Source organism: Pelodiscus sinensis, chromosome 2 (genome assembly GCF_049634645.1).
Source record: "Pelodiscus sinensis isolate JC-2024 chromosome 2, ASM4963464v1, whole genome shotgun sequence".
Lineage (NCBI taxonomy): Eukaryota > Metazoa > Chordata > Testudines > Trionychidae > Pelodiscus > Pelodiscus sinensis.
The window spans coordinates 24022763-24049768 of NC_134712.1; the positions used below are offsets into that span (position 1 = coordinate 24022763).

General features: G+C 42.3%; 1 protein-coding gene across 1 annotated transcript in view; it reads left to right on the plus strand.

Moving 5' to 3' along the window:
• The window catches only part of EIF3H (eukaryotic translation initiation factor 3 subunit H), a 142106-nt gene that overhangs the window by 92781 nt on the left and 22319 nt on the right, over positions 1–27006 (plus strand). The window contains exons 3-5 of the mRNA XM_006130789.4: positions 20367–20534; positions 22069–22168; positions 23814–23963. Of these exons, the coding sequence (XP_006130851.2) occupies positions 20367–20534; positions 22069–22168; positions 23814–23963 (418 nt within the window). The remainder of the gene's footprint in view (positions 1–20366; positions 20535–22068; positions 22169–23813; positions 23964–27006) is intronic.

A 27006-nucleotide genomic window follows, 5' to 3' on the forward strand; every position in this document is an offset into this window, starting at 1 on the left:
TGGAGTGAAACAGATATTAAATAGGAAATTAGACCAAGGCAGGTATCAAGTTATTTTGTGAACAATAGTGTGTGAAATCATAAGCTTGTTTTTTCTGGAGAGGAATCTTGACATCTTCAGGAATATAGCCCGTGGAAGTGTTTCTTGCCTGTTACTGGCACAGTCCCCTTTCATTAATTGCTGTTGAACTTCAGCTTAATGACTGGCACATTTTTAGGGTTCTCATTGAGTCATTTTGTTTTGTAACATTTATTGCATGCATGTATTGTATGTTTCAGTTTGGTAAAAATGTGTTAGGGCGCTTAGAAATAACATTTAACTAAACATTTTATTCACCTTCATGATTAACTTGATTGTTGAATAAGTTTCTATGTATTATATATTGTTGATAACTGACCATAACTATCTATAGACTATAAAAATGAATTAGTAATACACAATCTTGATAAATCTAGATCTGTTGGAAAAGAAATAGGACATATGATTTGCTGGGATGGTCCCAACATGATTTTTAAGTAAACAAGAAACATTATTAAAGCTAGAGTCAAAATTTGGGTAGTATATGTTAATTCACTTGAACAGTTCTGCTGGTTTTATGTTTGATGGTTGGATTAACACTTAGTTATGCTGGGTTTTTCTTTTTGTACATGTGTCTATAAAGATTAAACTGTAATTCCTTAAAAATGCTTAAGTAGGTATTGTGGTAGAGATGTAGCCGTGTTAGTCTGGGGTAGCTGAAGCAAAATGCAGGACAATGTAGCAGTGCTGCATTTTGCGTAAGTAGGTATTGGCATTTTAAAACATCACTGCAGAAGTTCTTATCCAGGAGCAATTATCTGCCATTCTGCATTTGTGACTTGATCTTTTTAAAAAGTTGTAATATGAAATTACTATTACAGAGTATCCCTGCTATAAGTCTCCCCGATATATTTTGGTTCTGCACTAGTGTCATTGATGCTTGTGGTAACTGATCCGTTTTAAGTCCTCCCATTCTGCAGGAAAAAATTCCCCACTTTTACATCCTTTGGCTATACTTCCACGGTTTTTTTGAACGTATCTTGGACATATAGCAGGGACATCCTGTACCTTGGTTCTGTTAGTCAGTCTTTACACGTGTTCCTTGACAACACTGGAGTGCATGGAAGTCTCCAGCAATATTAATGCTGTCCTTGCCTGTGGGTATTATTGTAGTCAGTTGTTTATTGGAAACCACATAAGACATTATCAAGGAATCAGGCAGATATTGAAGAAAAAAGGCGTGTCTTCACTGGACTAATTTAAATATGTATAGTCATATTTAGGCCCAGAGCATACTATAAGGGCAGGTTGTATATAATTGCTTTTCTTACTTCTGAGCAGCTGCTGGCAGCAACATTGCTTTCAGAGCTGGGTAGCTGGAAAGCAGCAGCTGCTGGTCAGGAATCAAGCTCTGAGGGCAGCCCTACCACCAGCAGCAATGCAGAAGTAAGGATGGCATAGTATGGTGTTGTCTCTTACTTCTGTACTGCTGCCTGCAGTGCTGGGCCCTTACTTAGCTGCTGCCATGAGAAAATGAACATTCAACATCAGCTAGTGTTTTGTTAAGTACGAAGTGTGGAAAATCCAAATCAGATGATCATGATGGTCCTGGAAAGTCACTTATGATGAAAAGAAAATATGATTATATAAAATATGGCTTCACATGCATTGATGATCAAAAGTGTCCAAAACCATAGTGTGTAATTTGTGGTCATGCTCTAGAAAGCAGCATTCTCAAGTCTGTTGTTTTTTTTCTAGAGAAAATTAGCTACAGTAGAGTCCTGATTATCTGATCTTCACTTATCCGACCTTCCGCTTTATCCGACATAGCCATACCACTGCTGCTTTGTCTGGCAGTGTGCGCCCTGGTCCCAGCCCACTGTGGCCAGGCCACTCTATTGCCTGTCATGGTGATGAGTGCTGGGGGGAGTTGGGGGCCTTCCTCTTTGCACGAGGCCTCTTGGGGCTGGCAGTTGCAGGAAGGGGTGCAACGGGCAACACGGGAAGCCACGTAGGCTGCTCCGTGCTCAGCCCGAGCCACTCTCCAGGGGCTCCTGTAGCCAGGCCATGCCTGCCCCAGCCGCGCTAGCAATGCTTGGTTGAGGGTGACACATGCAGCCCCAGCCCTGCCTGCGGATTGGCACAGCCTTGTTCTGGGACCGCCCAGCTACTGCTTCCTGCTCCTGCTTCCTGCTTCCTGCTTCCTGCTCCTGCTCCTGCTCCTGCTCCTGCTCCTGCTCCTGCTCCTGCTCCTGCTCCTGCTTCCTGCTCCTCCTCCTGCTCCTGCTCTTCCCTTTGTGCAGCGGGGACTAGGCCGAACAGCAGCGGCCCTTTCAAATCCAGTCCTGACTCCAGAGAGCAGGGGGGATCGGTGCGTGAGATCCGGCCACGGGGCGCATGCGGGGCCTAGAGGCGCGGGCTGGCGCTGCCACCAGGAGGCGGGGAAGGGGCTGAGCCATGGCCATTGTTGACTGCTTTGTCTCCGAGCAGTTCGTGGTGCAGAGCACCGGCAGCCTGCAGCGGGGTGGGAGCCCCCTGGGCAGCTTGCAGGGCACTGCTGGTGGTGGGGGGTGATTAAGGAGAGGATCCCCCTCACAATACAGCGAAGAATTTGTTCACATCCTGGGCCGTTTCCATATTATCTGACATTTTCGTTAATCCGACCGCCTATTGGTCCCGTTTAGGTCGGATAATCGGGACCCTACTGTACATGGAAAAGTGACATTTCCAAGTATGTATCAAAAGCATATACTGATAACAAAAATGCATGTGGAGCGTCATACTGAGCGAGCTACTAAATAGTAAAAGTGTTAGAAGCCCATACTATAGAAGAAAACTTGAGTGGTCCATGTATAAAATTCATATTTGGAAAAAAGACTGCAAAAAGAATTGGTGTAGTGCCTTTGACCAATATGTTGTGAAAAATTAATGACCTGTCAAGTAATATAGAGACCACAATTGTATATAGAGTGAAAAACGGTCCATATTATTCTTTGCAGTTGGATGAATCAGCTGATGTTGCTAATCTGTCTGTTTTGATGGTAAAAACTTTAAAAAACAAGAAGTAGTCTGGTAGCACTTTAAAGACCAACAAAACATGTAGGTGGTGGTAGGAGCTTTCATGGGCACAGCCCACTTCAGATGACCGGAGTGTTGGAAGTCTAGAACCAAGAATAAGTAAGGGAAGGAGGGGTTTGGCAGGGGTTGGGGGTGGGGAGAGAGGACATTGAGTAGGTAAGTTTCAAGGGGATAGCCCAGCCAGTCTAACAGGAAAAACTTAAAAATCTATTATCTTAAAAGATTAACTAGTTAAAAGAGGCTGATAAGAACATTAGTTTTCACTAGGAAAGGAAGAGTACTAACACCAGATTCTACATAGACATCAAGAACCGTTGGCACCTTCATTGGTTGGTTAGTTGATTAATGTGCAAGCCATCCAATATTGCGATTTAGATCATTTGCATGAGAGTTAAACTGGAGAATGAAGTGGCGTTCCAATCCTTCTCTATGTATTTGGCTTGTGGAATTAGTCTGAAACAAAACAGCAACTTGTAGATCCCTTAATGAGTGTCCAGGGAGGTTAAGGTGTTCCCCAGCAGGTTTTAGTGTTGCCTTTTCAGAGAGCTGATTTGTGGCCATTAATTCTTTCCCGTAGGGACTGTCCAGTTTGTCCAATATATATCATAGTGGGGCATTTCTGGCATTTGATGGCATAGATCACATCACTGGATGTGCAGTTAAATGAGCCTCTGATTTGGTGGCTGATGTGGTCCCCTTGAAACGTACCTACCCAATGTTCCCTTCCTCCCCCTCCAATTTTTTTCCTCCCCATTCCCCCATTTATTCTTGGTTCTGTGTAGGCAGTGCGAAATTATGAAATAAGCTATTTTAAAATAATATTGATATAAGATATGCATATCTTATTTCAAGCTATGATGCAGCGTAGACACTCCTTCAGGTAATACTTGTCAGGCAATAATGGTTGGGTTCACAACTTCTTTGATGATCCCACTTTTTCAAAGCAGCTGTTGAGCACTGAGGGAAAAACGTTGATTGAGATCTCCTGTGATTACAAACTGAAGAGGAGTTTCAGAAGTCTGTCACTGATCAGCTTTTGGCTGAGTTTAAGAAATGAGTACCCTGCTGACAGAAAAAGCTTCTAGAGTTTTGTTACTATTTTCAACAACATACTTTTGCAGGAAAGCATTTTTTTCCTTGTATGCATGCCTCTAAAATACAGAACAGACTCAATGCCGAACCAACCTGAGACTCTTTCACCAGTGGTTCCAGACTTCCAAGAGCTACAAAAATCAAAGCAAACACATTCGTCACACTGAAAAGATTTAAACTTCAAGACTCCTTATGAGAAATAGAAAGATGGGTATTTTTTACTGTCTTTAAAATTAAATAGGGGGCTAGTGGTTATTATGAAGAACAAATTTAAGCTTTATTGTAGGTGTGTGGTGTTTGCCTAGACCAGTGTTTCTCAAACTGTGCTCCGCAGAGCCCCAGGGCTCTGCAAGACATCTCCAAGAGGTTGACAAACTGGAAACATTGACAGGCACAACACATAATCAATGGACCGCTGGGGCTCCGCATAAAGTTTTACATATGTAAAGGGCCCCGGAGCCCAAAAAGTTTGAGAACCGATGGCCTAGACTGCTCAAGACTGAAATGCTTGTGGTTAGAGGAATTCTTTGTGAATTATTGTCTTGAATGCCTTCATGCTGTTTCACATCTGATACTCCTTGATGAAACTTGTTGGACCCTTGTCCTATAACAGGTCTAATCAAAGTGATATGAACTATGAAAGTGAATTCTTGGAAAGAGTGTTCTCATTCTCATAATATAATAAAATCAATAATGTAATGATAAATTATGTAACAATAGTATGTAATAAACGTGTCTTAAAAACAAATTTTATATTTCCAAGATAACTACTTTTATAATTTATGCTCATGTGAGGGGGAAATTGCTGGAAATATTCATTTTTAGGAGGGGGTTCGTGAGATTAGACATTTTTTTGAAAGGGATTTGGAGGTTGTTAAAGGTTGAGAACCACTACGTTAGACAATTTAATGCTGCCTAAGTCAAAGGACATAACTTTGTGGCCTTGAACATCTCTTGTTCTTTATCACGGTAGGCTCTCCAGTTGTTTGCCCGCCTATATAGTTAACCAGTTGGCATTGGTTTTGAATCCCCAATTCATTGCTAACATTCTTATCCATCATTTCAACACCTGCATAATGGTAGCTTTTTTGAAGAATCTGAGAAATTGGTCGAGTTGCCACATGTAGAAGCAGTTTCTATTGCAAATCTACCTGCTGTTTTTTGTGTGAATGTAGGTGACAGCTTCTGAAGCTCGGTTGTATGATTTTTATCATGGCCCTTGACACAAATTACCAACCAGAACCCAAGATTCACAGATTGTCAAGATATGAAACTGGAACCTGAACCTACTGTAATCACCTAGGATATTTTAGGGGAGCTATTTCAACAGGTTTTTATCCCACAACAGGTGTCAGTCTGACCCATTAGCTCTATTGTTGCTTCCAAGATTTGATCAGCCTTTGAAATTTGTTTTGTAATTTAGTTCAGCATTTGTCTGTTGAGGAGTCAGTATCCTTTGATTTGGAATGTTGTCTTTGCGCAAGTTAGAGGGATTTAATTTACTCAAGAGCCAAAAAATAAAAGTGGTAACTTTCAGTTTTGCTTCCTGTGTTGATACACCTTAAGAAGATTTGAGAATCCATTTACCTTGTAATTGGAAGTTGAAATCTGACAGGAGGCATCTAAAGATTAAGGGCTTAGCTGTTAAGCAAATTGCAGTGGTTTAAATTGACACCAAATCAACCTATTTAAACGTATACAGATTCATAGTGTAGATGCACATAAACTTCGATTGAATCAATTTATCTCGTGAATGAAACTACACCAGTTTAAGCAGGGGTTAGTGCTGTACAAAACACAGGGGAAGTAACAATCCTTGTCTCCACGAACTAATAATACAGAAGTAGAAACATAGGTTCATAATTGCCATACAAGATCAAGTGGCTATATCCCTAAGTCCAGGACCCTTACCTATGACTGGGGGGACAAGATAGGAGAGGCTCTGCACTGTTGCAAGGGATGCAACTTTGGGTAGAAGGTGTGGGTCTGGAGGCAGCCAGCCCTTTGTGCTGCCCAGATCAAGCTGCACTGTGCACACCCCTTCCCTGTGCCAGCCCTCAGAGCCACTAAAATATGCTGTGCAGTGCTCTAGTAGAGTTTTAAAGGGCCCAGGGCTTCAACTGCTGCTGCTACTGCAGTGGCAACAGGGAGCCTTAGGCCCTTTTGAGGTGCTGGACCTTTTGAGGTGGCAGTTGCACAGATTCTTCCTAACCAATTAGTTCAAAATGTCTTCCTAACCTGTTAGTTGACTTAGATTCTCTGAAACCTGAAGCTATGTATTTCATGGGTTTCAATCTTGTATATTCCAAGAGTCAATATTTTTCTTATGCATGTAAATTGATTATGGTTAACATTAGAAAATTTGGTTTCAATAGTGTCTTGTGCTGTGAGTTCCATAGATAAACTGATTTTTAAAAAAGTCTTTTGTTGGTTGTTAATTTGTTGTAATTTAATTTTCTCTTGCATTGACAGAGGGTAAATAGAAGTGTCTTCTTTTTCTTTCACACACATGTTCAAGTTTTATTCCTCTGCTGATTTGTTTTCATTCTAAACTAAAGAATTTCAGTCTTTGAAAGTGTGTTTTAAACTGGATTTTGTTTCACGTGTCTGTCTTCTAGCTCTGGATTGCTTCTTCACCATATCTTACACCCATATAAGCATAATAATTACAATTTATTATCACTTTTTAATGCATCTTAACAAGTTTGCTTTTTATGACTGCCACTTTAGATTGAGCAGATGTTTCTGTTGACATCCACAGTGATGGCCAAATCTACCTCCTGAGTGGTCACAATAAATTTAGAACCTAGTAATGTGTGAAAGTAATCCAAATTACTCTTGTAACCATAAATTTGTCAACAGTTAATTTAGTATGATTCCCACTCACCTTTCTTTATGTCCATCTGAATTTCATTAGCCATTTTAAGGTCTTACTGATATTTTGCATTGTGTGCAAATTTTTCCACTTCGCTGTTCACCCAGGGTGCTAGAAAAATGTGTGTGTTGGAGGTGCTGAGAGCCATTGAACCAGACTTTAGATCCTCTGCTCATATTCAAGATCACTGCCAAATCTGCAAAGACATTAAGCATTGGACAAGGAAGGCAGAGAAGACAGCCTACAGCTTTTGCACATATATGTAAGCTGTCATTTAAATCTGCTTCTGAACTAGATGACTTGAGGGTAGCTAATATGACACTGATTTTTAAAAGAGGCGAACTAGCAATTACAAGCCAGTAAACCTAACTTTGGTATCCGACAAATTGGTTGAAACTATAATAAAGAGCAGAATTATCACACACAAGATGAACTTGATTTGTTTGGGCAGTGGTCACCAACCAGTAGATTGGGATCTACTGGTAGATCTTGGAGCTTCTGACAGGTGATCCTGACTGGTTTGGCCAGGAAGTTATCAAGTGCTGGCACTTCAGTTGCCCCTTCACCCACTGACATGCTGCTCCTGCCCTCTGCCTTTGAGCTGCCCCCCTGGGAGCCTCCTGCTTGCTGTGAAGAGTGTGGGAGGGAGAAGAGAGGGGCGGCTGATGTCCCTCCTTCTTCCCTCTCTGTACTCCAGTGATCTCCAACCTTTTTACACCCAAGATCACTTTTTAAATGTCAGGAAAAGCCAAGATCCTCCATCCCTTCCACAAGACCCTACTCCATCCCTTCCCCAAGACCCTACTCCTTCCTTGAGGCCCCGCCCTCTCTGTTCCCCTTCTCGTGCCCCCATTGGTAGAGGCAGTCGGGGGGAGTGGGGAAAGAGTGTGGAGCCCCAGCAGGGCTGCCATCTTGTCTGGGTGGGAGGAAAGAAGGAGAAGCCTCCTGCTCTGCCTCATTTTGCTGTCACCTCAGCCTCCGCTGCCCAGTAGCCAGCAGTTCGTGGCCCAGCACCGGTCTGCAGACCAGCGGTTGGGAACTGCTGCTCTAGGATAACTTTAAAGTTTTTGGGAGTCATACACGGTCTTGAAATGCTCCTAAGGAATTCTAGGCAAAAAAAAAAAAATTATGCCCACAATATTTTAAAATTCTGCAACTGTTACCTGTCAACAAATAAACGTGGCTCCATCATGGCCAGAGGGAGCACAGTCACTAGCTGTATTGATGTAAGAGATCTCCCTGAAGCCCCACCTTCCCTAGTACAGGGATTTAGCAATGAAATTGCACTGAACCCTGACACAATGCAAGGCTGGGCCTGCCCTAGAAACAGCCCAGTTTCTTGGGCCTCAGCAGCAGGTGTGGGTGGACAGTCTTAGTCCAGCAGGATCCAAGTGCGGAGGGGCTTAGCTTGGGGGGATCCAATTTGGTTTGAGAAGTTTCTGTGTGGGGCAGTTTGGGTACGGGTGGTTCACTGGAAAATCTGGATGTACAATGGCTTGTTGGGGGATTCTGGGTGCAGGGGCAATGGTCCTCTGCAGGGGATTCAGGTGAAGGTGATTGCTGTTACCCATTATTGGCTCCACCACTTTGTTAGGACCCATGTCCGTCCCTACCAGACCATGGCACCCTCCCCTCCCAGAGTGCTTCCCTGCTGCAGTGTCCCCATGTTCTGGGGATCTCCCCCTAAGGAACCACAAAGCCCATAAGTCCACCTTGCCTCAGGGGCAAACTGCAGTCTGAAATGGCCACTCATCATTGGTAGGGGGTATGGACCTGCTACTTTCTACTGCACTGGCTGCCTGCAGCCCTAATACCTTCAGGCTTTGCTTCAGGTTCTGCAGCCTGGAAGCTTACCTTTCCAAAGCTTCCCCAGCTCTGCCTGCCTTTCCCCAGCTCTTCTGTAAGTCAGGAAGCCTCTAGCTCAGGAATGGCCAACCTGTTCCAGACGAAGAGCGACAATAGCATTGGAGACAGCGTGACGAGCCGGGGCAGTTGCTGAGTGCAAAAAAAAAAAAAAAAGTGCCACGCTGGGGGAAAATAGGTGCTGGTACATCTGTCCCAGGGCACGGTCTCTTTTTTTTTTTTGCGCGCACAACTGCCCCGGCTCTTCACGCTGTCTCCATTGCTATTGTGGCTCACAAAAAAAGCACTGGGAAGGGGGGAGAGGTGCAAGCTCTCGGAGGGAATTTGGGTGCAGGAGGAAGTAGAGACAGGGATGCTGGCTCAGGGAGGGGACTACAGACTGGAGAGTGTTGGGGTCAGGTGGAGGGTTGGGGTGCTGAGCAAGTTGCAGGCTTGTGGCTGTGAGGGTTCAGGAGTTTGGGCTGGGGTGCATGAGTGCCTCGGCAAGGAGTATGATGGGCTCAGGACACAGATTTGCAGTGTGTGGATGGTGCAGGAGTGTTGTGGCAGAAGACTGGAGATATGGGGGTGCAGGAGTTTGGGGATTTGAGAGGCTCAGGACAGGGGGTTCCAGTGTATGACAGGCTCCGGTTTGGGATTGTGTGGGAGGGGAGGGAGATGCAGGAGTGTTATGATACTGCAGCCAGATGGGGGCTTGGCCCAAAATGGGGGCTTGTTGGCCAGGCTTCATTTTTAAATAAAATATTATGTCAACCACCAAATGTTTCAGTGTTGTCTTTATCTGAGAGGGGTGGGAACCTTTTTTGAGTCAGGGGTCACTGACACACCCCAATTCCCCCCCTTCCTCAGAGCCAGACGTGCCCACACCCAACCCAATCTCCCTCCCTTTCCCCAGAGCTAGGCACACACACCCTAACCCAATTCTCCTCCCCTTCTCCAGAGCCAGGCACACGTACCCAATACTTAATCTTCCCCCCCGAGCCAGGCACCAGCCCCTCTCTATACCAATCCTCCCCAACCTAATTCTTGGGTCCCAGAGGGGGAGCCCCCACTACAGCCACACGCATATCCCTCCAGGCGCTGGGGGGTGTGCGCTGAAGTGGCCAGCCTTGAGACGTGCTGTCTGGGATGCTGTGGGCACCCTCTCCGCACCCAGTCCCTTCCTTCCCCCAGACTAGAGCCAGGCCTCTTCCCCCTCCCCTCTCAACCTAATTCTCGGATCTCGGAACTCCCTCCAGGCGCTGGGGTGTGTGCATTGAACAGTTGGCATGCTGTGCGCACCCTCTCCCCAAACCCCTTACTTTTCCCCCAGAGCCAGACACCTCCTCTTCCTGCTGTAACCCAATCCCTCTCCCCTGCTAACCTTATGCCCAGATCCCGGAGCCGCCGCACCTGGAGCGGCTTGACCCAAGCGGTTCCAGGTTCCATCCTGGTTCTGTCAGGAGCCACAATTTTTTTTTTTTTTTTTTGAGAGCTGTATGCAGCTCGTGAGTCACAGGTTGGCCACCCCTGCTGTAGCTTCCACAGTTGGAGCAAGAGTGAGTCAGAGAGACTTTTCTCCCCTCCAGAAGCCTTTATTTATACTGCCCTTAGCTGGGCCCTAATTGACTAATACCTGCCATAGTTGCTGGTTCTACAGCTCCAGTCCTCTCTCAGGGATGGGTTTAACCCTTAAAGGGCTAGTTTGGGGCAGACACTCCATCACAATAAGTATGAAGTGATTCTGGGGCGAAAGATGGTCTGGTGATAGAACGTGATTTTTTTTTTTTTCAAAATAACCCAAATTATTAAATTCTAATTTAATTCTGCAAAAACATTTCTCTGTAATACTTTTTCCAGTAGAGCTGCTGCTAGTGTGAAATCAAGGAATTAGTTATCACCCACTAGCTCAGTCAAAACCACCAATCTGTTTCAGTGATCTCTGTGTAGTATGGTCTTGCACTTTTTCTTTTTGTGTTTTAATATGTTTCTTCATTCTTTACTGGGCCTCAATCAAATGTAGCATGTAAGTACTTTTTCTTGCTTGCTTACAGAGATTTATTTTTACGCACTTTAGAAAAAGGCAAGTGAAAGGACGGGGAAGAAGATTAAATTATGTCTCTAGCTCCTGATCAGACATCAAGAGAAGCCTTTTTGTTGTTTGAAATCTTGTTCGCACCTCATGAGATACACATCTTATTTTTGTGAGACTCCCAGGAGATAATACACTCTTAATCCAGCGCATAGCACTTCAGAGCAGCACAAACAAAATAATGCCAAACAGTTTTTTTCTTCATACTGGCAAAGCTTTTTAAATGATTTAAGTTTCTTTAAAAATGTAGACGTTATGTTTCAATGAAACGAGTAACTTAATCCAGTTGTCTGTCTGTCTGTCTACTTCAAAAAGTCCTATTTCAGTAGTCAGTTAACTCCTCTCTATGGTTGGAACTAAAGAGTATACAGGCAGTCCCCGGGTTACATGGATCCGACTTACATCAGATCCCTACTTACAAACGGGGTGAGGCAACCCCGCACTAGCTGCTTCCCCCCAGCAGACTAGGGAGACGCAAAGCTAGCACCCCTCCCAGCAGACCAGGGAGACATGGAGCGGCTTTTCTCAGCAGACACCTCAGCTTGAGAATAAAGGACTGAGGGAAGTGAGGTGTGGGAGAATAAAACTGAGCTCTGGAGAAATGTTTGGCTAGAGTTTCCCCTACAATATGTACCAGTTCCGACTTACATACGAATTCAGCTTAAGAACAAACCTACAGTCTCTATCATGTACGTAACCCGGGGACTGCCTGTATCTGATTCTAAAGTATGAGCTCCTGACCAGTGCATCTGAGTGACTTGTCCTGATTCTTAACAGAGCACAGAGCTAGCTGTCCCTTAGTTAACTTAAGGAAGTGATGCTCTCAAGAATGATGGAAAAAATGTGAAACAATAGTGATGATTATATCAACACAGACAGTTTGTGGGTTATTTATTATGTAGTTGTATAACCTGATAGTTTTGCTGGAACCCTAGCTGCTGCTTCGAACATGCTTTTGTCTGAGGTCGGTAAAAAGTTACTTTCTCTTTCTGATACAGACCTCTCCTCATAATTGATTTTTACTTCTGTAGTCATTTTTTAGAGTTGCTAGCTGTGGATACTTTGAGACTTTTCTGTATTAGAATATAAGAATGACCATGCTGTGTCAGACTAAAAGATCCATTTCACCCAGCATCCATTCTTCCGACAGTGGCCAATACCAGATGCCCCAGAGGAAGTGAACAGAACAGGGAATCAAGTGATCCCTCTCCTGTCATTCATTTCCAGCCCCTGATAAACAGAGCCTAGGGACACCATTCTGGCTACCTGTTTTGTGCAGCATATGTATGTCCTCCGTGTTTTTTTTATATCCGCTTAAAATAGTTGAAATTAGGGATGTTAAATATTGGTTAATTGAATATTAACCTCATGAAATCTTATCAGTTAATCAACTATTCTGTAATCCATGGGGGTAGGGCCGGCACCCACTGCTCTCCAGCCTCACTCCCGAGGAGCCCCCTACCCCGCTGCCTCTGTATCATAGACAGCAGTGTGGGATGCCATGTGGGAGCTGGTCCATGAGTGGAGCCAGTTAAAAACCAACCCCCCTCGTGGACTGGCTGCCTGCTACCCCACACTGCTGCCTCTGATACAGAAGCAGCAGCACGAGTTGGCAGCAGCCCCTGTCTAGAGGAGGTCTGAGCTCCTGAACCCTGCATGAGTTGGAACTGAGCCAGGCTCCCTGTCCGCCCAGCTCCTAATACACTTCAAATGCAGAGCCACAGCAGGGGTAGGCCCCAGACCCATCGCAAGCTAGGACAGATCTGGGCTGCTGGCTAGCCTGGTAAAAAATTTACTGGCGGGGAGGGGAGAAATGCGTGTTATGATATAGCATTTAACTTATAACCTTTTGCTTATTGGTTAATCGACTACACTATGAGATCCCTAGTTGAAATGGAGAAGTGTGAGCCGCATGTGGCAGAGGCCCTGGAGGTTTTTCGCCTTCCTCTGTAGCATGGGTTACAGATCACAGCTAGAGGATTCTCTGCATCTTGGGGTCTTCAAAGTATTTGAAGGCTTCAATATCTGAGATATAGGTGAGAGGATTATTCTAGGAGGGGTGGGTGAGATTTTGTGGCCTGCACCGTGCAGGGGGTCAGACTAGATGATCATAATGGTCCCTTCTGACCTTAAAGTCTATGAGTCTAAGAAGAGAGAAAAAAATATTCTCAACTTCTAATGATGGGAGAAGAAGCAATGAGCTTAAATTGCAGCAAGGGAGTTTAGGTTGGACGTTAGGGAAAAACTTCTTAACTGTCAGGGTGATTGAACACTGTAATATATTGCCTAGAGGAGGTTGGAGAATCTCCATCATTGGAGATATTTAAAAGCATTTTAGGGCTACTCAACACGTTGCCTGTGAGCCGCATGTGGCCCGCCGTGCAGTTTGGGTTTACTCAGGGTTCAACATGCGGCCCGCAAGTGGGATCCTTTGAACATGGGCTCCACTGGGAATACGCTCTACAATGGTGAGGCATCTCCCAAGCGGCATTGAAAGATGCAAGCAGATGGGCTGGCTGGAACAGATGGGTACAGTGTGTCAGCATTTTGAGCCCCCAGGGAGGAGGTGCCGGGAGCACTGGGGCATTATGTATTCATGCCCATCAGTGTGAAATAATCTGTTTTTGTATATTTGCACGTATATGCAACCACACTTTAGTTGCGGCCCTTAGAATATGCTGAGAGTATCATTGTGGCCTCTGGGGCTTCCAAAGTTGAGTAGCCCTGATCTAAGGGGTGCCTGGTACCACTGTGAATGCAGAGGACGGGAGTAGATGACTTCTCAAGGTCCCTTCCAGTTACAGTATTCTGTGATTCTGTAAGTCGTGACTTGCAAATGTGGACAGCTGTCAATGGATGATTTTACTTTTCCTACTGTCACAGTTTTAGTGTAACTCTGCCTGTATTCCCACTCTGTAATCCACCAAACATACCTACCTCAGGATCCTGGCTCTTAGTTGTTACCAATGGGTATGTTTACACTAGCCCCCTAGTTCGAACTAGGGAGGCTAATGTAGGCATTCGAAGTTGCAAATGAAGCCCAGGATTTAAATATCCCGGGCTTCATTTGCATCTTCCTGGGCGCCACCATTTTTAAATGTTACTTAGTCCGAACTCCGTGTCCGCGGCTACACGCGGCACGGAGTAGGTAGTTCAAATTAGGATCTCTAATTCGAACTACCGGTACACCTCATGGAGATCCTAATTCGAACTACCTACTCCGTGCCACGTGTAGCTGTGGGCACGGAGTTCGGACTAAGGGACATTTAAAAATGGCGGTGCCTGGGAAGATAAAAATGAATCCCGGGCTTCATTTGCAACTTTGAATGCCTACATTAGCCTTCCTCGTTCGAATTAGGGGGCTAATGTAGACATACCCAATCTTGGGTGTAGACCCATATTTCACTCCCTTCTGAATGGAAATTCTTGAAGGTTGCACCATTCCCTGCCTGCATTGTGATAGACTAAAAGGCCAGCATTGGCACTAGTGATGTAAACAACTAGTGGAGTTGACTACTTGCATGCCCCCTTGTTGCTTCTATCAGAGGCAGCAGTGCAGAGGGGTGGGGGGAGAAGGGAAGCCTGCCACGAAACAGTCTCTCCCTGCAGAGGGTCCAAGCATACTGCAAGCAGAGGCTATTCTGCATCCTGCAGTGGGGAGCTGCCCCGCCCCTCACCACACAGACAGGGCCTGCTGCCAGAGCAGTGTTTCCAGATAGGGGCTGCTGGACCCGGTGTGAGCTGAAACTGAGAGATCCCAGCACAGTGCTAGCTTGCGCTGGATCCAGAGCTGCTCCTGCTGCGGCTCTGCATTTTAAATGTAGTAAGAGCCGGCCTGTCCCTTACTATATTTAAAAGGCAGATCCCTTAGTGGGGGTAGCTCCCAGACCTGGTGTGAGTGGTCCAGCACTGCTGCAGCTCTGTATAAGGAAAAGTGCTCTGTCCCGGTTCATGCCGGGTCCGGGACCTTCCCCTGCTGCGGCTCTGCTGTTTAAATGTAGTAGGAGCTGGGTTGCCCTGCTCACCCAGCTCCTACTATATTTAACTGCAGCGCCACAGCAGGCCGGGACAGAGCGCCTTACCTTATTGACTAATCATGTAGTCCATACAGATATCATCTACTACACGATTAGCCAGTTACCCACCTCTTAACATCTTTACTTGGCACTTTGCTTTCTCACCAGAGGCTATGACCAGTATATTACTACTAATTATAAATGCATGCTAAAAAACCTACCAGAAGTCACCCCCAACTTCTTATTTGACCCACTAGCAAAGATCTACCCCATTCCTGGGTTCTGTGTCAGTCTTTCAAAACTCCAAACTGGGTTTTCCCTGTGTTGTATAGATTCCTAACTGTCTCATAACCATAACTCTGTTTGGGCAGTTCAACTTTTTTTTATATACAGCTCAGGCCTTTAGACCTTCAATCATTTGGGACCGGGTAGTCAGCAGACAGTGATGTACTCCTCAGGGTATAGCTTCAAAAGACATGGGTTTTGCATGACTGGAGATAGGAGGAAATAAATGCAGTTTTTCTGGGTATTCCCCAGGGAAAACATTTCACACTTTTATTGTCCTAAAATAAAATAAAATATATATTATCTGGCACGTTTTTATTATAGTCTTTGAACTCCTTGTCCCCAGTCACTTTCTTCCCTTATAGAGGTCACACACAGTCCTAACCAACAATAATTCATATACTTTTTATTCAATACAATGGCCCCCAAGGATACTTAAAATTAATTCAGTAAAATCTTCCAGTGTTAGTGTAGAAAATTGTCATGTCTGTCACATCTACCTTCTGCTAGCACTCATAACCAGTTCTGTTTCTAAAAAGGCAAAGTCTGAAAACTTCTCTTGTAAGCATTGTCCTCTCGACAGAATCACCAGTTACCTCTGAGGTTTGTATTGAAGCATACAAAATATCTTTACACAAACTTGTGAAGGGCCAGGAATGTTTTTCCCATTCATTTCCCTCTTTCTTTAATACTGGACTCCTCAAAAGTGACAATTTGAAACTGAGCCAGATATGCAACATCATTTTATGTGGCTCTTTCAGGGGTACTCCTGGCATTCATCCAGTAGTTACAAGTAATTTTTTCTCATGTCAATTTCATTTGCCCAGAAAGTGGTGGAACCAACAGTATTTTCACTCATCTTTTTCACTTTTCATTCAGATCTGATAACGGTTCTCTTTCCTGAAGCAAAGCTGCCTTTTGTTTCCATATGAAATACATTTATTCTGTGTTTTTGTCTATGTCCTGCTTTAAACAAATAGTTTGTCAGATTTTTATGACAGAGAATCTTTGAGCTTCATATATACTTTATACTTGTCTACCAATAGAATTTAGATTCTTGAACAACCTTTTCTTTTTTTCCCCCAAGACATTTAAGGAGGACTCAAAAGCTTCTCTGACATGCTTGAATCAAGGGATGGATGAATGTTTGCTTGTATCACTTTTTCCTAATATAGGGAGTGTTTCTTCTAGGCTGTGTTCAGACTCAGGGTTTTTTTCAAAAAAAGTAGCCTTTTTTCGAAAAAACTGCACCTGCGTCTAGACTGCAGCCGTGTTCTTTCGAAATTAAATCGAAAGAACGCGGCTTTTCTTTCGACGGGGGTAAACCTAATTCCAAGAGGAAGAACGCCTTTTTTCGAAAGTGCTCTTTCGAAAAAAGGCATTCTTGAAAGCAAACAGGGCTTTTTAGAAAGAGAGCATCCAGACTCACTTGCTGCTTTCTTTCGAAAAAGCGGCTTGCTTTTTCGAAAGTTCCGCGTGCAGTCTAGACGCTCTCTTTTGAAAGAGGCTTGCAGTCTAGACATAGCCCTAGAGAATATCTTTTGAAGGACTAGGTGACAGGAACAGCAGCTGCAGCAACTTCCTTGAATTTGATTGGTGTTTCTAAATGTCTTTGCTAGTGGGTCATACTTCTTCAAAGAAGTAGGTCAAAATTGAGTTCTGTACCATGAACTGGAAAGAGGTGGTATTTTCAGCATTTCTGTAGAAAGAATCAACTTTTTGCTCAGTCCACACTTCTATATTTTGAGCAGTGATGGGCTTTTGTTTTACACTCTAGTGTCTCTTGGTGAACATGCATTTGCTGCTCAGCTGCCACCATGTCATCTGTGATGGCATTCTAGATTCTGATGATGTGCATTGGTATAAAGATTTACATGCACTTTTGAGCCAATTTTTGAGATTCGTAGATGATACCAGTTGATTGAACCAAGATGTCCTGTGGTTTGGGTGTACAGGTGACGCCTGGGGTTTGTGTATAGTACAAACCTGCAGCAGTGAATCTCAGCTTAGGCAAACTGACTTGGTCTTGTAATATAAAGTTAAAAAAAGAAATGTAAGTATTGAGGCTCAGACTGAAGCCTAGGGGTCTGTCCTCTGTTGTCAAGTTTCAGAGCCTGGGCATCTATAATTATATTTCTAGTCCTGTGAGCCTTAGTCAGGCTCTGAAACGCAAGCTCTGAAACTCACTGACACAGGGTTGTGTTTTTGCAGTGTAGACATACCCTTACATTGTGAGCTATTGGAGCATAGACATTACAAAGTGGAAAGCAAAGTGCCAAACATGTATTTCATGCTGTACAAGTAAGGTCCCCAGGTAATCACAGATATGGTACTTGCTTTTTTTTCTGATGTGTGAAAGAATACAGAGGTATTAACGTATTTTAAATAAATACAGTGGTAAGGTGTGGCAGATTAACTTTTGGCCACAGAGCAGCTATAAGCAAGCATTGGAATTTACAATTTGCCTGCTATCTGGCATGTTGGAAGTGTATTTGCTCCTGAGAAATCTCCTAATAACTTTAAAGAATATGGAAGGTTTCATTTCCTTCCTGTAAAGAACTAAAAAGTATGTCTGAAGACTTTGGAGTACATTTTGAAAGTTTTCTTTTACTCTTGCTAATTATGTAGCTACTTGATGTTATGACTGTTTCATGTTTTTTAGACCAGTAAACTCTTGTTGCCATATAAAAATGAAGTACAGGCAGTCCCCGACTTACGCGGATCCGACTTATGTCGGATCCGCAGTTACGAACGCGGCTTTTCTTGCCCCGGAGGACACGGACTGTGGGACCTCGTGGTCCCGCCGCCCGTGTACTCCGGGGCGAGAAAAGCTGCTCCGCGTATCCCTGGTCTGCAGACCAGGAAGACGCGGAGCAAAGCTGTGGAGGGGCTCGGGCAGCCGGGCAGCCCAGGCGCGCCTGGGCTGTCCCGCCGCCGCCTTCCCCCGCTGCTTTGCAATGCCGCGGAGGGGCTGGGGCTCCGGGGCAGCCCAGGCGCGCCTGGGCTTGTCCCGCTGCAGGCGTGCTCCTAGGCTTTGCTCCCCGTCTCCCTGGTCTGACCAGCAGACCAGGGAGACGGGGAGCAAAGCCGCGGAGCACGCCCGCAGGGGGACAAGCCCAGGCGCGCCTGGACTGTCCCGCTGCCCGCGTGCTCTGCGGCTTTGCTCCGTGTCTCCCAGGTCAGCAGGCCAGAGAGACGGAGCAAAGCCGTGGAGGACTTGGGCGTCCCCACCCCCGTCTCCCTGGTCTGCTGGGGGGAGGTGCAGCTAGTGCCCCCCCCCCCAGCAGACCAGGCTTTTCTTGCCTACCCCTGGGGTAGAGCAGCTGGGGGCTGCCGGGTTGGTCCCACAGCGCTGCTCCCGACCAACCCGGCAGCACCCCAGCTGCTCTGCCCCAGGAGTCCTGATTCAGCCGCTGCTGGTCAGTTTCAGCAGCGGCTGAATCAGGACGCCTGAGGCAAAGCAGCTGGGGTGCTGCTGGGTTGCTCCAGTAGTGCCGAGGAGCCGCGCTACTGGAGCAACCCAGCAGCACCCCAGCTGCTCTGCCCCAGGTGTCCCCAAGTCAGCCGCTGCTGAAACTGACTAGCGGCTGACTACAGGAAGCCCGAGGCAGAGTTGCTCTGCCCCAGGCTTCCTGGAATCAGCCGCTGATCAGTTTCAGCAGCAGCTGACTTGGGGACGCCTGGGTTTCTTAAGTAGAATCTGTATGCAAGTCAGAACTGGCGTCCAGATTCAGCTGCGGTTGAAACTGATCAGTTTCAGCAGCGGCTGACGCCAGTTCCGACTTACATACAGATTCAACTTAAGAACAAACCTACAGTCCCTATCTTGTACGTAACCCGGGGACTGCCTGTATACCAAATGTAGCAAGTTCTACAGCCTGCAAACATAATTTTAAAGAATTTAATTGACTGTTGGTGTCAGTTCCTTTGATTAGCTCACTGAAATCTAATACTGTTGATTTTAAATTGCTATCTGCATCAGGACTGATATGCACTGGATGCTTACATTGGTGTAGCTATGTCTCTCAAGGGTGTGATGTATTTCGACCTAACTCCCAGCGGAGATGGTGCCAGGTTGACAGAAGAATCCTTCTGTTGAACTAGCTTCCGTCTTTTAGGCAGGCGGATTATCTCTACTGTGCGGAGAACCCTCCAGGCAGCCTAGATAGAGTCTACTCAGAAGGGTTATAGTGGTACAGATTTAGCAATTTAAATGTAGACAAGCCATCAGTTATCTATCCAAAATGCCTGAGTTGTGATGAAATGATAACCCATTATACATTTTTTTTTAACTAGAAATATAAATTGCATCATGTTAAACACTGCTTAATATTATTGTATTACGTAAAGCCAGGCTGTTTAGATGATAAACTTTATGGAAACAATTTATTTGTTGGCTACTGTACAACACAGTTCTTAGTATAATAATCCTCTACCTTCTAAAGTAAAGTTCTATATAGTAAAAAAAGTAAAAAATTAAGGATTAATGCAAACTGCCTTATTGTTACAGAAGTTGACTCCAAATGGGAGAACATAATTACTGTGTGTACTCCTATAAATGTACAACTGTCAGTATTCTCATATTTACATTCAAAATAAACTGGTTTTTTTTTTGTTCCCATAAATCTGCTTTGTCATACATATAAAAGTTGTCCTATAATGTCTAACATTATTAAATAACTCAGTCACACTAATATTACTTTTGAACAGAATGTTCCTGTTGAACAGAAATTTATTTTTGCTTTGAGAAACAAAATAGCAGGATTTTTTTTACATAATTGAACAAGATAGTAAATGCAGTAAATAAACAGTAAATAAACATTTCATTAATAAGCTTAGCAGTGAACTTCAATGAGAAGATTATTCTAGTTAACCAAAATAGTTTTATTCTAACTTTTGTATGACAACTTTCAAAATTTAATATTGCCTGTGCTAAGCAGTGATGGAAATAAGCCAGTCTGATTTTATAGTTGTGAAAAATGTAGCTTGCTTAAACTTAATTATAGGTATTCTTGAGAAATAGTTTTTAAACGTTTATGCTTCAGCATTTTTTTTTAATTTCATCTAGTTCAATACCAGATGGAAATGATGCGAAGCCTTCGCCACGTAAACATTGATCATCTTCATGTTGGCTGGTACCAATCTACTTACTATGGCTCTTTTGTCACTCGTGCCCTCCTGGATTCCCAGTTCAGTTACCAACATGCAATTGAGGAGTCTGTAGTTCTCATTTACGGTTAGTATGAGGTTTCCTTTATTATTCTTTTCCCCTCTTAATATTATTACTACTATTTTTGTATTCTGTCTTTTGCCTGTAAGAGTAGCCTGGCAGGCCTTTTCAAGTAAATACCAACCCTGTGTCTACAGCAGCCTCAGCAGCAGCTAAGTCTAGACAGGGTTTCCTTCTTTCTGTTTATTTTTCTTGCTATCAGAGCCCTGATGTGTACGTTATGGAATGCTGGAGTAGCTGCTTCATTTTTATTCCTTCATCTCCCCTCCTTCGTTGAAGGGGCTAGTGGAACTAGACCAGATGTCTAAAACCCCCCGATTACTAGAGTGTCTGGCTCTGTACGTGACTAACCAATCATAACACAAATTGCCAAATTTTTTATACCTCTGACAGAAGCATACAAAACCTGGACTGTTTCTTAGCACAAAGATTTTTTTATTTTCTGCCTATTTAATGGTGTTTCCTCAAGCTCTCCAGACCAGATGTTCTGTGCTGTATCAGAACCGTAGGCAATTTAACAGCTTTATAGCCTCCCCCTCCCCGAACACTCACAGTTTGCCATATCTGGCAGACTTGCATATAGTTTCCAGCTGAGAAGTAAATGTAACGTCCTGAGTATCTGTCAGAAAAAATACTAATGAATACGATCAATCTTATGAGCTGCTCCAAAATTGTTTCAGTATGTTAACAATTGGATTACAGTAAAGAACAAGTTGTTAAAGTATACTTATATTGGCTGGAAACATTGCATCATCGGACCTTGATGAATTTTCCACTTGTTGAAGTTATTTTGGTTTTCATTTTATCACCGATTGCTAAAAGTTTGACTGTGTTAAATTTCAGACAACATGAATGTTAGCAGTTTTTATTCTAATATTGGCATACCTTAGCCACTGTCATGTTACGCTTTCCTGTCCTAGGAATGTAACAATTTGTTTAGAAAACATTCCACTAAAATTCAAGACAGTATGTGAAGATGAAGCTAATATTTTTATGCATCAATTATATTTTTGCCCCAACCAATTATGTAATGTGCATTAGACTATCACTAATCCTAAATCTCACTTTGGTATTAAGTAATTATGGTTTATACATATTTTTATTTTACTATTCAATAGCTGCCTTTTTGTGAGGGGGAAACCTTTGTGTGAGGGAGGCATCCATCATATAGGAATTATTTGGGTTGTTTGCGCTAAGGAAAAGAAATCAGGAAATTAATAGTTTCACTTTTCTTCATTACTCTTCTTCAATATTTTCTTAAGTACAAATAACTTTAAGTCCTAATTTGCATTAGGTGAGTGAATAGATGCATTACATGTAGTTCAGGTATATTTTATATCTCATTACAATACTTCTTAGTCAGGGAACCAAAGTCCCTATTGTGGTGTGGTAGTGTTTGTTTTTTGGTGTAAGGGGTTTCTAACTATAAATAAGCAATACAATATTTTTTTTCCCTAACATATATAGAGAAATATTCAAGTAGAGGAAGAATATTTTTGAAATCTTTGTAATTGTGTCCATCCTCCATACTTTGTTGTAGATCCTATTAAGACTGCCCAGGGGTCTCTGTCACTAAAGGCTTACAGACTGACACCCAAACTGATGGAAGTTTGCAAAGAGAAAGATTTTTCTCCAGAAGCGTAAGTATTTTAAAAGCATATCTCTTCATGCATTGATTTTCTTTTTCAGTGTAGGGTGAGGGGGAGATGAGGAGTAAGGTAAAAGGAAATTTTTAACAAAAAAATGCTGATGTGATGTAAATTTCTGTGGAAAATCAGGTATATATTCCAGTGTTTCATGTATACTCAAATGCGGTGTCTAAGAAATTATGAAAATATTGCTTCAAGCATTCCTACTGCTGGCTTTGGGGAACAATATTAACATATGTTTTGAAAGGATGTGCTGCATATTATCACTCCAACCATGGGGTGAGTGTTGTGAAGACAGCTGCAACTGGGAAAAGGAGCAGAATACATTGATGTGATGGCAAAAGAGGGGGAATATTTCAAGAGATAGAGAAAAGGAACAGACCAATCTTTTAAGACCTTGTCTACATGGAGAAAATTGACCAGCATGGATATTTCAGAATAAATATTCTGCTATAGCTATTTCTTGGGCACTCTTCTGGAATAAAAGTAATTTTGTTCTAGAATATTTACTGTACTTCCAAATCAGACCTTTCTATCTAGTATCTGTACACAGTGTGGCTTATTATTAGTATTATCATTATCTATTCTCTTGGCCAAAATAAAAATACTCCTACAGCTATTTTTGAGACTGGCTAATCAAATGCATTTTTTTATTATATTTGTGGAGAGAGACTGTTTTATGAATTCTGTTGTTTGATTAGTTACAACAGTGCTGCCTGTTTGACACTTCCATTTGTAACCACTTATTATAGAACCAGTTGGTAGCATGACATCTTTTCCCCATTCATCTGTGTTCAGCATCATAAAACAAACCCATGCAAAGCTTTTATTCAAAAAAAACTGAACTTTCACTGCTTGTGTCTAAAGATAGCATTTCCTCTAGTTTGCTGCTTAGTCTAAACTGAAGTGAATGTTTTAGTTTCCAGACTTGATACACATCTTATATGTGCCCCCAAACTTGTGTATTGTACCTTTATTTGTTGGTCTCATGAAAGGTATCAATATTTGTTTTGTCTATTTAAAATTAAAAGTAAGGGGTGATAAATGTATGGTAAAATGTTTTTATAAAAATAAGGAAAATCTCTTCTGGTATTTGGACTAGAATTGAAATATATTTGCTCATCCTCTTTTTAATTATGCAAATCATTTACAGTTATATGTTCAGTTACTGGCAAGTACACCTTTCCACAGAAGCATTAGTGTATTTCATGAAACACAGTGTTTGTGAACTTAGAACTTATTCCAGAGCTATTCCATGACCAGTCTACTTCTAGTTAAGAGAAACCAATAATAAGGAAAATAGTAAAATATTGTGGTGGAGCAGAATTAACCTTGCCATTATAGTATTTTGCTGGAGGTTTATTCTTATTATAAATAACACATTATTAGGGATCAAAGCATTTACTTTTAAGGGCTTTTTCACTTGGTTAGTTTTTATAAGGCTTATAAATGTAAAGTTTTTTTTCTATGCAAATACCTCTCTTATCAAAGAGGCTTGAGTGTTGCTTGACAGTGGAGCTCTGGAAACCTAGGGCTCTATGGAATTACCATCTGGCAGTTTCTAGAACAGTAATTGAGACCCCAAAAAGCCAAGATACTGGTCATATTAAAACAAAACTTTAAACTTGTTTTACAGATTGAAAAAAGCAAATGTTGCATTTGAGCACATGTTTGAAGAAGTGCCCATTATAATTAAGAATTCGTACCTGATCAATGTTATGCTTTGGGAACTGGAAAAGAAATCAACAGTAGCAGATAAACATGAATTACTCAGTCTGGCTAGCAGGTATGTACTTGTTAAAATAATATATGTATCTATCTTTATGTTTACAAACAAAATACCATGGTAAAATCTCTTCCTTGTTACATACAATGAATGGGAGTTTTGCCATTGGCTTTAATGGAGCCCAGATCTTACCCCCTTGTCTTGCTTTTGAATGAAACAAAAATGACATGGTGAAAAACATAAGTTTTGAATTCAGAGAATATATAATTTACATACTCAACATGTGCCCAGTAAATTTTATAGTTAGTGTGTGTTTCTTTAAAGAAAATGTGTAGATCCAGTTAATGCTCAGCATCTACGAAGCTGGCCAAACAGATTTCAAAATAGAACAATATCTTTGGCCTCTTTGTCAGATATAATGTAATATATGAATGATTTTATTAAAAAGTAAAGCACATCTGTTCTGCTAAGCCAGTAATATGAATTTTAAAAATGATAAACACTCCTAAAGAAGAATACAAGAGTGCATGAAACAAGAGTGCATGAAAAGAGATTTCAATTACAATTGACTTTACTAAGTCTGGTTCTGATGGCATCCATTTTGCTAAAAAGTAACTTTAGGTGTGCTAAGAGTTTGAGTGCCTAGTTCAGTTGTTCTCGCTATGTGGCATTTCTATTGCTGAAGGTTTGCGAACAAGATAGCACATTTCATATGCTCCTCTGCTCTCTTCATGAATGGATAGCCATTTTTATCCACCCAGAATACCACATTGTCCTTCCAATATCTTTTTCTGCCTCTGTCTTCTAACATCAGTTTTCCATTCCAGGATCTATACACACGCATTGCTTGCTGAACCTTTAATGTACCCTGCAAATTGAATCTTTCTTTCAGAAGATTTCTAGTGTTTTCTAGAGTTCCAATAATTTCCAACAATAAGTTCCAATAATTGTTTTTGTTACATAGCCTATTCATGGTATTTTTCAGAATTCTGTAACATCTTAATTGAAAATTACAGTTTCTTTAATGTCAATTTATTTGAATGTCCATAGTAAGGTTTTTCAGAGTTGGAACTTAGTCTTCAGATTTAGGTTCCTTCTCATCAGATGTTTAATCTTCCATAATATCATTTGATCTTTCTATTCAAGTGCTGACTTCAGTGTCTCATCATCTATTTTCTGTAATGATGCTTCTCAAGTAGCAATAATTTCTTGCTCACTGTATGGCTGTCAACTGAAATCTTGCCTGTTTTGCTGTGATCCTAGCATACCATCATTGTTATTGTCTTGTACACTCGAGATCACCTACTTTGCCATATTTGTATGTAATCTTCAACTTCCTCAGACCTTCTCAGAATCATCCAACAGCTTTTTGTCATCTTTATAGTGTGTGTTAGTCATCCATTTTCCATTCCTCTTAATACTTTCTTGTGTTTCTTTGATTTCATAAGTTACTATAAATGTTGACTAAAGCCAGTGACATTATACCTTGGTTCACTTCTTTCTTGATCTCTCAAAATTTTTGTTTTCATCTCCCATTATAATTGCCTACTAATTCCAGCATAATTGTTTTACAAGTCTAAAAATTCTGATTTTTATTTGGTTTAAAAATTTAAAAATGGATGTATTATTATTCCTATAGTAAAGACTTTAGGACTTTTTAATAGAATATACCTCTTGAGGTCTCTTCCAGTTCTTGTGTTCTATGATTCTGTACATTAGAGTATAAAATATTAGAATGCTCTGATTTAGTCACTTTTGTCTTAGATTAGAAATGAGTGAACGATTCTAGCATTCAGCTGCTGTAAATATTATTTTTTGGCAAAATCCCCTATGATGTTAATAGTATCAGAAATGCTGATTGTAAATTAATCGTGTCACAGATTTAGATTACCAGGCTCATGAGGAAGGTGAAGAGTTATTTTGTGGTGTAAGAGATGGAATATTGACTGTTAGGTGATAGATGTCACAGTGATCTGCCAGGATTTTTACTTCCTGATCTGGGCTCCCCATTCCCAAACTGGCTTCATGTTTTTAAAGATTCCTTTGGCCCATAAGGGCAGTGTGTGAGCCAGACCCAATATTGATTGATTAGTTGTCATATGAGCTGAAGCACTACCTCTGGAACCTTCCAATAAGTTCTCTCTTGAACATGATCAGCAGAGGCTTGTAGATGCTGTGCTTCTGTCTATTATGGCACTAATTCTTTCAGTTTCATTCTAAGTTGCTCTGATACAGGCCATCCTTTCATCCTCTGCTGGGCATAATTGGAACTCTTAGCACACTTAGAGTAGAGGAAGTTTTGAGAGATGCATGCCAGAATTGATGTCATTGACTAGAAAATTTGAGAGAGGAGCAGGCTGAAGGTAAAGCGTATGAATGGTTGGTTGGATTTGGAGGCGCTGGAAAACTCCTTCTTGGATAAGATAGATTCACACAGAGGAACGAAATTATGATTTCTTCTCATGGGAGGATCTTGAGTTTCTCTAGAAGCTGTTCAAGCAATAAGTCTTCTGTTGAAACATGTTCAGGAATCTACATGTTGTGTGATGGATACCTGGTCCAAGTAAATTAATCCAATAAAGTTTCCATTTCTTTGCAACCTGTTTTCCTTCAGGTGGTGAAGGGTACAGTAAATACTTTACGCAATTGCCCGTGTTTCAATATGTATGCAAGAAATATGTACCACACTATCTCCTATAATGCTGGTGATGTGGTTTCTGTCCTGAAGCAGGAAAAGCTGGAGTATTAGCCTTGACACCTGAGAGAATTTCTTTGGGGAACAGGCAGATACATCACTCCATTCAGAAAATCAAGGTATCCCTGAAATGTCTTCTCCAAATACCAGCCCATAATGCCTCTTTTATAAGAGCAAACAGGAAAAATCATCACTTCATAAACCAGCATTAACTTTGTGTTCAGCTTGCCAGAACCTTCTTTTGGCCCCAAGTGTTCCTGCTCTTAACCCAGTAGCCCTTGGTCATCTTTGATATGAATCCTGTGCCTTGTTCAGAGGGACTGCTAGAACAGGTTTCAGAAAGCCCTCAGACTGAACACATACAAGCCCACATCCCAGCAAAGAACTGTCATGGATCCCTTATCCAGA